At 35.7% G+C, this 11,308-nt stretch overlaps 1 protein-coding gene across 1 annotated transcript in view; it reads right to left on the bottom strand.

Annotated features, from left to right (window-relative positions):
- Positions 1-790: 790 nt before the first annotated feature.
- The window catches only part of LOC144447974 (sodium- and chloride-dependent taurine transporter-like), a 36,120-nt gene continuing 25,602 nt past the window's right edge, over positions 791-11,308 (bottom strand). The window contains exons 10-15 of the mRNA XM_078138099.1: positions 10,836-10,976; positions 10,336-10,438; positions 9,896-9,996; positions 9,336-9,515; positions 8,679-8,905; positions 791-5,877 (exon numbers count right to left, since the gene is read on the bottom strand). Coding sequence (XP_077994225.1) covers positions 5,829-5,877; positions 8,679-8,905; positions 9,336-9,515; positions 9,896-9,996; positions 10,336-10,438; positions 10,836-10,976 — 801 coding nt within the window. The 3' untranslated portion in view covers positions 791-5,828. The remainder of the gene's footprint in view (positions 5,878-8,678; positions 8,906-9,335; positions 9,516-9,895; positions 9,997-10,335; positions 10,439-10,835; positions 10,977-11,308) is intronic.

Below are 11,308 nucleotides of genomic sequence, written 5' to 3'. Positions count from 1 at the left end.
AGATGAACTTGACACAATGCTGTACCAGATACCATCCATCACATACACAGATGAACTTGACACAATGCTGTACCAGATACCATCCATCGCATACACAGATGAACTTGACACAATGCTGTATCAGATACCATCCATCACATACACAGATGAACTTGACACTATGCTGTATCAGATACCAACCATTACATACAAAGATGACCTTGACACAATGCTGTACCAGATACCATCAATTACATACACAGATGAACTTGACACAATGCTGTATCAGATACCATCAATTACATACACAGATGAACTTGACACAATGCTGTATCAGATACCATCAATTACATACACAGATGAACTTGACACAATGCTGTACCAGATACCATCCATCACATACACAGATGAACTTGACACAATGCTGTACCAGATACCATCCATCGCATACACAGATGAACTTGACACAATGCTGTATCAGATACCATCCATCACATACACAGATGAACTTGACACTATGCTGTATCAGATACCAACCATTACATACAAAGATGACCTTGACACAATGCTTTATTATATACCATCCATCACATACACAGATGAACATGACACTATGCTGTATCAGATACCATCCATCACACACACAGATGAACTTGACACAATGCTGTATCAGATACCATCAATTACATACACAGATGAACTTGATACAATGTTGTATCAGATACAATCCATCACATACACAGATGAACTTGACAATATGCTGTATCAACTACCATCCATCACATACACAGATGAACTTGACACAATCGGAAAATTGGAGTTAAACTTTTATTCCAACACCATAGCAACAGAATGAGATATCATGGAACAACTTATCACATGAACTGTCCACAACTGGTTTACTGGTATTACTACTGCAAAGTCAGTGTTCACTGGCTGATGCTCAGATATACACAAATAATTTCCATGTGTTCTCAATTTCCACCGATCAAAACAAGTCTTCCATACAAAATAACCAGATGTACTCATATTCTTCTAATCTTATACAGTAAGAGCCAATTAAAAGCTTTGTTTTAAATATCCTTAGATATTTCAACCAATGGCAAAGTCTGTACCAGTCAGTACATCATCATGTGACAAGTTCTCCATACTCTCATCTGCTACTTTTTTTTTTAAACAATTGATTTTTACTGATTTTTTACACCGAATATAAATAACATAATTAAATCTGTTCACGGCATTCAATACACAAAATGACGACACGCAGTTCAGCAGTGCCAGCTCTGTACATAGCATATGAAAATTTCTAAATAAATCACAAAATTGCAAAATGTTGAACTACATAACTAAACCTACGATGTATTGAATTCTAAGTGCAACTGGATTTGTTATAGAAATTATTTTGCATTGTTTTATACAAACTTATTCTCGGAACTGAACTGTGTAAATCTGAGCGGTTGTCTTCTTTTAATGATAAAATAGAAACAACCTACTGGTTCGATAACAGCTTTTACTTGATCGCTAGTGTATATTTGTGCATGGTAGACTTCAGAATCTGCGACCAACACTAACCAGACATGAAGTCTATGTCAAGTTGACCTTTGACCACTAAAATCCAACATGGCTGACTTGCTGGCAAATTAATCGACGACTGCTGAACAAACTTAGTTATACACCTTTTTAAATGTACAAAGTCATTTCAAACAAAACATAATCACATTTAGATCATTAATATCTCTTGCTTCAAAAATCTTCAACATAGAAAAATAGCAATATTTTGGGAAAATGTCTCTTTTCAAAGGTTGAAATGTACGCAAGTTTTTAAATTTTTTGTTTTCAGTGTGGTACGTAACATGACATCAGTCATACTTCATAAGTTCATATTGCAACATCTTCCAAATGTCGTCTTTCAGAACTTTCCTGAAGACCCGCTCTCCGTCTTGATATCACAATACTGCCCTCTATCAGCAGTCTTCAGAAATGTTTCAAAACTGCAATACTGTCTCTCCTCTATCAGCACTCTACAGGATGGATTCTGGAACTGCAATACTGCCCTTGTTTGGAAAGTTTGCAGACAATCTCTTTCCAAAACTGTACCACTGCCTCAAGCATTCCAAGGTATCAAGCAACCTTTCAATTCTCTGTGTGACATATTTTTCTTTTATATTCAAATACAAAAAGAACTGATACAAACGTACATAATTGCCCATAATTGGATATACTCGCAAAACGTACAAATATTCTGTTTTTGTTTTTGGAACATCAGATGCAAATTTTATGACAATACATGACTTACAGTATTGACTTTTCAAACAGACGTAGAAAGGGCACAGATTTGTTGAAAAAAAAATTGCAAGAAATTGATGAATGATACGGCAAAACTGGAAGTGATTTAAAAAAAAATCCATCAGAAAAAAAATCTCTTTATTTTGAAGTCTTACATGAAATAAAACTTGACAGACATGATTTAAGCAAAGTCTAAAAATAAATCTCTAATGAACTGTTCTAATACGGAGGTTAAAATAAATGTGTGATGTCTAAACAGGCTTGGAACTTTCCATTCCAACATTAGATTGTCACCATTTGGGCTTAAACAAAATGATCACATGACAAAGTGGGAAGGCCGAGCCAAACAAAATACATTATTCTGTGAAGGCATTGATAATGCTAAGTTCAGATTTCTCTTTCCAAAAAATAGGATTTGAAATCACTGACTGTGTTTTTCAAGTAATTGGTGGTAGATGCCTTTATCTTAACAGCTTTCTGACTTGGCAAGCAATTGGGTTGCTCAGTGCTAATACAAGGCTTATACTAACACCTCATTAGGATGTATTGGCAACTGGATTAATACCTGTACCAGGCCAATATTAACATAAGGCTAACTCAGTGCTAACACTAGACTGGCATTGATACATCAGCAGCCTGTGTTGGCCACTGGACATGGTAAATGCCTCCCCACCAGCACTATGTTAACATAAGGCTAACTCAGTGCTAACACTAGACTGGCATTAATACATCAGCAGCATGTGTTGGCTACTGGACATGGTAAATGCCTCCCCACCAGCACTATATTAACATTGGGTTAGCTCAGTACTGATGACAGCCTATCCAACTGGACGAGGTTAATAACTGCACAAGTAAAAGTTAACACCAGTGTAACTCACAACAGACTAGCAAAATCAGAAAGATTCTTGGATTGCACTGTAACTCAGGGTTGTCTTTGATTTCAGGAGAAATTGAAACATAACCAATATCAGATTCTTCACAGATATGATAAGACAACTTGGTGATCTAGCACGACGAAAAAAGTTACAACTGGCAACATCTTTATAAACTTAACTTGCATATATATACAACATTATGGCATTGATAAACCACATAAAAATAGATAAACTGAGTTTCCTGTATAAGTTTTAACAGAAATTAATTTCAAAAGTACTTGATAATGCCTTAAGTTTTCTCATTGTAGGAAGTTGTACATGACAAAATGTGTGGACTGCTTTAAGCTCTATGATGTAATAAAGCCGATGAAATAAATATCTGGGTATGTTGTCTAGGCAACAAATAATACATAACAGTGTTGTTATCAAGTTCTGAGTATATATTTTCTGTTAGATAATTGTTATGAGAAATTAGAAATTCATCTATACTTTTCAACTTGTCAATAGCAAAGTGTACTAAAGTTCTAAATACATGTGTTTTTTATGACAGTAAAAAGTTGTACAATCCAGTCAAACCTTTAGCCCTGAACTATGCATGTATATTCTTGATGATCTGTTTTTTTTATTGAAAGATAATGAATCAATGTAATCAAGACCTCAGAACTTGTTAACAAAAGACATGCTTGATTGTGAAGAAGTATCTGGGGGGTGGGGATATAATTAAAGAATGGCTTACTAAAGGAAAGAGTTTCTGACCTGATTAGGTCTTCTAAATAGTCTCTACCTTGTTGTAACTCTGGATATCATAAAGAGTAATTATCTAACCATGCCCCATGTCTATACATACCGAAGTACATTTGAACTTGTTGGCGTTAGGGGGAACAGATCCAAGTGAGTACACAGGAGGGAAAGTGTTCTATTATAAACTGGGTATCCCCCACACCATACTACCTTATAACCAAACCCACCAACTACTACTAACCACTGGGGAGGAGGGATTCACCAGAAATGTTCAGACACATTCTCATATTTCATTGATGTAAATATATGAAATATTGAATAATTCCCAGACTGATTAGATAATTTGGGTTGTAAAGTACTAGAGGTCAGAGGTCATTCAGAAAAGTAAACTACAAACAAACAAACCTGCATTGTTTCTGTTGCATAACAAGTATATAGACTTTGTGAATGAATAGACAACACAGAGACGATATTTAGTTTTTGCCTGAAAATTATTCCATATGTAAATCTGTACAGATGACAAAATCTCTGGTTGTCATAGTAACAAAGTTGACATGTAAGTGAGAGAAAGTCTACTTACAAGACGCCAACGTCTTATTTCAGATTTGTATCTCAAAGAAATTATCTCGCTTCTTTTATACAACATCTCTTGGTAAAGTAACATCTTACTAGGTCAAAGGTCAGAGTTCAAACTCTGCCAGGTCACAATAATATACATACTTTTACAGTATCAAAAATTACAACTATTCCCACCCAGCCCTCAAAACCTCAAATCAACAATCATAAAATGTTGTCCCTCCCATCATGTTAAGTTTTTAGAAGATAAGATTGATATCTCAATTTTGTTGCATTTCATTGTTTTTTATTTGAATGTTTGGCCGATGGTTAGGTACACATCAGTGTGGTGGAGACGATAGCAAGCAAGCATCACACGTGCAAACCTTAACCAGACATCGTCATGGCGACGAATGTGTGCATGAATGTACCAAAGCATTGGTGCAGTGAATGCAGGTATTGTGTAGGAGAAAGGATGAAGAGAATGCAAGGAGTCAGTAGCCATGGAAACATAGAAACTGACATCAACGGACAGATGGATGCATGCTAATTACTCATGCAAATCACCCACATTTGTTGAATGACGACACATTATCTGCCGACACCTGCAATGTGAGGCTATGGGAACAATAGAACAATCAGGTAATCATTCCTAGGATCAAGTCAAGAAGTAGTCCAAGTTAGAGGAAGTACACGACATGAAACAACACAACACTGTGGGTGTTTCTTTCTTGTCAGAGGGTCACACGAACTCTGTTTTAAAGCTAGTGGACATCACAGTCCCCAGATTTGTCAATATAGTTTTATTGTTTACCATACACAAGATCGCAAGTTATTCCATCTTTAAACTTGACAATATTACCAAAGAAGTTTTCCGTTGTTGACATGCTGATAAACACGTACATGAAATGACATGCATGTTTGGTAATGTACTGACATGACCTTTGACATATGATAATGATCATCTCTGACAAGAAAGCCAACAAGAAGAGGTACCTGTACCAGTGAATAACAACATGGTTTTGTTTGTTACACACACGCCATTAGTATGAATGGGACATGATGGGATGGAGGACATGGGGATATCAGCATGGGGTGGGGAGATGACCAGATATAGATCAAGAGGGCATTTACAAGATATCGGAGGCATTTTACGTATTAACCTCTGAAGCAATATGGGTGGGTGAAAGATAGAAAAATGTTCCTATCTGTATTTTATACCTTTATACCCGTCTTATCTTATCTGACCTCAAGTCAAAGTCTTACTTTTAAATAATTACCATTTACAATAGAAATACATGGCAATGTTTTTAACATGCACTAAACTGAGGCAGGGATACTGGGCAGGCAGCATCATAAGTGTTGCTATGGAAATAGTAGCTATGGAGATGACTAAACTCCGCTTATAAATTGTAACCCGGTATAAGTTGAACCATTGCTTCTGTAAAGAAAACAGGGAGGAATAAAAAGATGAGAAAGTTTGCAAATGAAGAAGTTCAGTCTTAGAAACTTCTGCAAAGGCAGGTTAGTAATTAAAAATGCTTGATTCGCAGGGTAATTATTTGTTAGTTGATGAACTTTTAGATGTTAGTATTGTATCCATGAATGATACACGTTAGGTTTAGCTCACAATTAACAGTACTAGACTGTAACACACAAAGTAAACTTCACATTCTGCACTGCAAAGCAAGATATATAGCAAGACTGCAGCATCTGCTATTTGTGGCCTTTTTTGTCTCAAACTCCATTGACTAAATGCACTTAGAAATATTTGTTTTCCGAGTTGCAACTTAGAAAGAATGTTAAAGCAAATCCAACTGGCATCTGTAGCAGTGTCTTCAACGTAGCCTTTGTTGGGAAACACAGCCATGTGTCTATTAGTTAGTATGACCACTTTGCAGACTTGCAACATCAGCGTAATTGGACAGTGCAGGGGGGCAAAGCAAGCAAGCGTAGGGAATGTTTTCAAACGGTTGCCAACATTCTGTCTGTACACACGTAAAACAAGGAAAACTTATGATGTATGGAGATAACTGAAGATTTTCTATCAGATCGAGAAATTTTCAAGGAAATCATTTTTTATCTGAACACTGAACTCTATAAATCTTATTTGGAGTTTCATTCTTTAAATTTTATTGAGAGTTTCAAGGAAGAAGTTAAAGTTTGAGAGTACAGCAAAACCATAAATATATCAAAATAAGTAATGCCAACATGATCAAATATTGGAAGTTGTTGGAAGTTGTTTTATTTCATTTTTTTTTTGGACTGGCATCAAATAATGAATGATGACTTTGTTTATCAGAGTGACTGCCATTGTTGATAGATTGTCATACATTAGGCCTTACTTGAAGACTACGATACCTAAAACTGCACACTGCAAGCACGCCCACTCAATATTGGATTTTTTCCAGCCATATGGATATTTGGCAGTTTCTTATGTAGATCAAATATATTCAAATTTAGAGTTGCTGTATGTTTAAGACCACCAAAATAAAACTGCTTAGGTGACTTGGAGAAGCACATCTTGGTACTTTTGTTTAAACATATTGTGTGTTGTGTTGCATAGAAATCCTAAGTTTGTCAACTGTGCTAGGGGGTCTGACTGTTACCTAGCACAAAGCTACGGTGCCTTGCACATCACTGATCACTTGAAAACTGGATCTGGTTTAAACTGGTTTAAAGTGGCCAAAACTGGTTTCATTGACTGAGAAATATGACTAATTATATCTAAGCCCTTCTGTGTAATCTAGCAATGAAAATATAAAAATAATAGTAACTATAACTAAAATAAGTACTGGTAAATATCATTTTTTTCACACGATAAACTAAACTAGCACTTTTCACTCAACTAAAATATAAATCTACTACTTGTATGGTAAATATTTATATATGTATATATAAATGTTAAGGGTTAAGTAATGGGGTTTCATATGTACTCTAGTTAAAATAATTATAATACATTTTAATGACTGTTTAAACTTAATACATGTCAGAATTCAGCCCAAGATGTCCAAAACTACAGACGATTAATTTCTTTCCTATTATAATGTTGACTGTGACAAATTGAAGCTTATAGCATCTTCCATCAAATCTTGCAAAGAAATCCACGTATAAAAGCTATATACAGCCCATAAAATAAAAATTTTCAGCATTCAATTTATTACTACTTTTGCTTATTTTGGCGCTTAGATTTATTTTTCTCCAAGTGTGCCATCTGTGCTAACTTGATACTTTCTCCATCTGCTATGTCCAGCTACTTCATCTCTCGGTGTTTTTTGCGCACATCAAAATAAAAAAATCTTGCGAGGCCCCTCAACTTTCTGTTAATTATCTAGATATTTTCAGGATTACTTGGTAGAATTGAATTGCAATAGCTTGATCTGTTTTCTAAATTCATTACATCTTGATTGCATATTGTGTGTCGATATAATCATTTTGTTTAATTACATCTTTGGTATGTTAGAGAACTCTACGGGTTATAATTTACAAAAATTTTGGTATTTTAACTGTAAATACTTTCAAACAGTATTAGTTATTAGAATTACAATATCACACACATCGCATAATTTCTGAATTGAATTTTCAAAATGTACAAAAAAAACCTGTTTTGGGGTCTTTTCTCATTGTATAAAAGGTATTAGCACTGATAGGTTACAATGACCAATCAAAGACTGGCTTTCAAGTGCAACATCAGTCACATTATCAGAACCTCATCCCCATTGGACACTGCTTGGTGACCAATCAAAGACTGGCTTTGATGTGCAACATCAGTTACACTATCAGAACCTTGTTCCTATTGGACACTACTCAATATCCAATCAAAGACTGGCTTAGATGTGCAATACGAGTCACATTATCAGAGCTGTTTCCATTGGACACCACATAATGACCAATCAAAGAAAAGCTTTGTTGTGTAACATATGTTACAGTCTAAGAGCCTGCTCGTTATTGGACACTGGTAAGGCAGATATCAATTTTTGCAAATTCCCAAAAAATTCTGTTTGTACTTCAAAATATTCTTTCAAGGTAACTGATTAGGAATTGTTGAATTAGTTTGTCAGTGTTTTTGTCGATCCATTGAAATTCATGCAATGGAACAATATAGGTCATAGTGCAAAGGTTATTGAGTTCAAAGGTTAAGGTTCATTTTAATGTATGTTAGGAACACATTGTAGACGTTCATGAACTTCACAGTCGTCCATTCACATCCCTCCACCAGTACTTATCCGATGTATTACTTACTGAGTGGTTGGTACAAATTCATCGTGTTTTGTCCTCTTCAAGGGTTCCATGTTAACTACTTCATTTCTCTTTTCTTGACTTGTACTGTAGCTGTTATAAAGTGGTGGTTTCTCATCCATAGTTGGATCTACATTAAACTGTCCATTTGCCAAAGTCACATGTGGGATATCCTTTTTCCTTCCAAGCTGGTATGGCTTAAGTCTGGGTGTGGTAGTGTAACGTAACCTCTGTACAACCAAGCATAGAGGTAATACATCAAATTTCAAAATCCAATGTCACTCTAAGTTACAAATGGGTTTGGTCTTTTAATATTTCCATACAAGAATCTTTAGTATGATAACTGACGGAGTAGTAAACAGTGAATTTACTGAGCTATTCATCCCTACCCCTTCCACACATACACTGGACTGTAAGTAAACAGTGAAGTAACTGAGCTATTCATCCCTACCCCTTCCATACATACACTGGAACCCTGTTCAGCCCCATCAGGAGAGTATCTACAATGTGTTCACTGGTCCTAGCAACAAGAGTATGTAGAATACTGGACCCAAGCAACAAGTCTCTACAATATAATCACTGGACCTTAGCAACGACAGCATCTACAACAGTGTACATTGGACCCTAGTAATGAAGGCATAAACAGAAATTTTCACTTACCTCAATGAGTGTACCCTCTGCCAAAAACAACCTGACAGCAGCAACAACTGGTATACACATGATAGATGATAAGGCCATAATCCAACCAATAGCAATTGCCCAATCAGGATACGCATATTCACCCCATGATCTTGAGTAAGTTAAAGGAGTATATTTAACCAGACTGAATACAAAGATACCCTATAAGGAAATGAAATAGGTCATTAACAAACCATGATTTCAATGGACAACTATGAAGAGATAACATACAAGGGAACACAATAGATTATTAACATACCTGTCATTACAATGGACACTGGACCCACTACAATTAATTAATAATACAACTCGCATATGTTCCAACTCTTCAACCATATGTATTGTATTCTCTGATGCCACATATTCAAAGAATAGGGAACTTGCAATCCATACTGAGCATGCTCAGATGCAAAGGACTATAGGATTATTTATAGTTATCGTAATACCTAATCTGGAGCTACTGATAAAATTAACCTCCCACAATTGTCAGATATAACAAGGGGATTTCCATTGGTATGAAATCAGTACGCATTTATACTTACTGCGCAAAGTGCTGGAGTCAAGACAACCCAACCAATCATACACCATGGGTCTGGTTTCCATCCCAACATCAGTTCAAAATGTGTGTACATACGTTTAGGACCTGCACAGAAATAGACATGCACATTATGTACCACAACCTTGACAAAATCGTTATCGCACAGTATTGAAACAGACACCCTAAAAACCAAGTCACCGTGAGTAGAAAACTTTTAACTACAAAAGTACACAGATGTTCTTCTCAGTCACGTTTTTTTCATCTAAAAGAATGTGATGCATAAACCTGTCTATCCGCAAACTACAATTCTAAACTTATCATAATTATTGGTTTATGCATATTTTAATTTTATAAGCCACTGTAAATGTTGTCAAACCATGATTTTATACACTAGGTCCTATCAAATATCTAGTGACAGTTAATACCAAATAAGGGAGAACTTACCATAAACCCAGCCTACAGCAGTTGCTTGGAAAAATGATACCCAAAGTAACGCGATACCACTAGCAGAATAGTAATCAAAGATCTGGAACACGTACATACCACCCTACAACAAAACAATAATTTGCTGGGTTAGACATCGTAATGGAATATCTCCTATTACCATGGAAACATCCATGCCATACAGACAGACAGACAGACAGACAGACAGACAGACAGAAAAACTGACAAAGACACACACACATGAACATACATACACACCTATCTAATATATTAGCGGTGTACCCAGTAAAGCCAATATGATGTACCCACTGTCAGTCTAATTCGCATTAATTTCTTGAGACATATCAATGTTTGGTGTTCCTCAGTCCTTCATTATTATCTGGTAACTCATACAAAATTTGAGTGTCATTATTTGGACCAAAGGTAAGTAATGCTATTTTTCTTGTATCAACTCAAAATTCTCCACCAAAGATTACAAAATACATGTATTTATCACTTACTTCCATAATGAGAACAAGTCCTATGATGAACCAAAATACACAACATCCCAGAATGAACAGCGGTTTCCTGTATGTGCCAACTCTGAGGTATTGTGGGAACAAATCACAGATTGCCGTCACAAAACCTTCAACACCAACAAACTACAGGGATAGAAACAACAAGAAACAAGAAATAATTAGAAATTGGTGACACAGCACTTGACGTGATGCTAAAATTCTTCATTTTGATTTTCAAAACTTCAATGAGTCCTTTTAAAATCAATCAGGCTTCTACTTCTTGATATACATCCTTGGTTCAAAAAAAAAGAAGATGTCGAAAGCAGCTTCTAACTTAGATTACTATAACACTGTTGCCCAAACCAAACTACTCTAAATATTGTTGCGTCAGTACAGTAAGGTTGTATTTGCTATGTAATTGTATAGGCAGATACGACCTTACAGCACTGATGCGACGATATGAAGTTTGGTGGCCA

Source organism: Glandiceps talaboti, chromosome 17 (assembly GCF_964340395.1).
Source record: "Glandiceps talaboti chromosome 17, keGlaTala1.1, whole genome shotgun sequence".
NCBI lineage: Eukaryota > Metazoa > Hemichordata > Enteropneusta > Spengelidae > Glandiceps > Glandiceps talaboti.
Note: the sequence above shows the minus strand (reverse complement) of the source record. Positions and strands in the feature narration are given on the sequence as shown.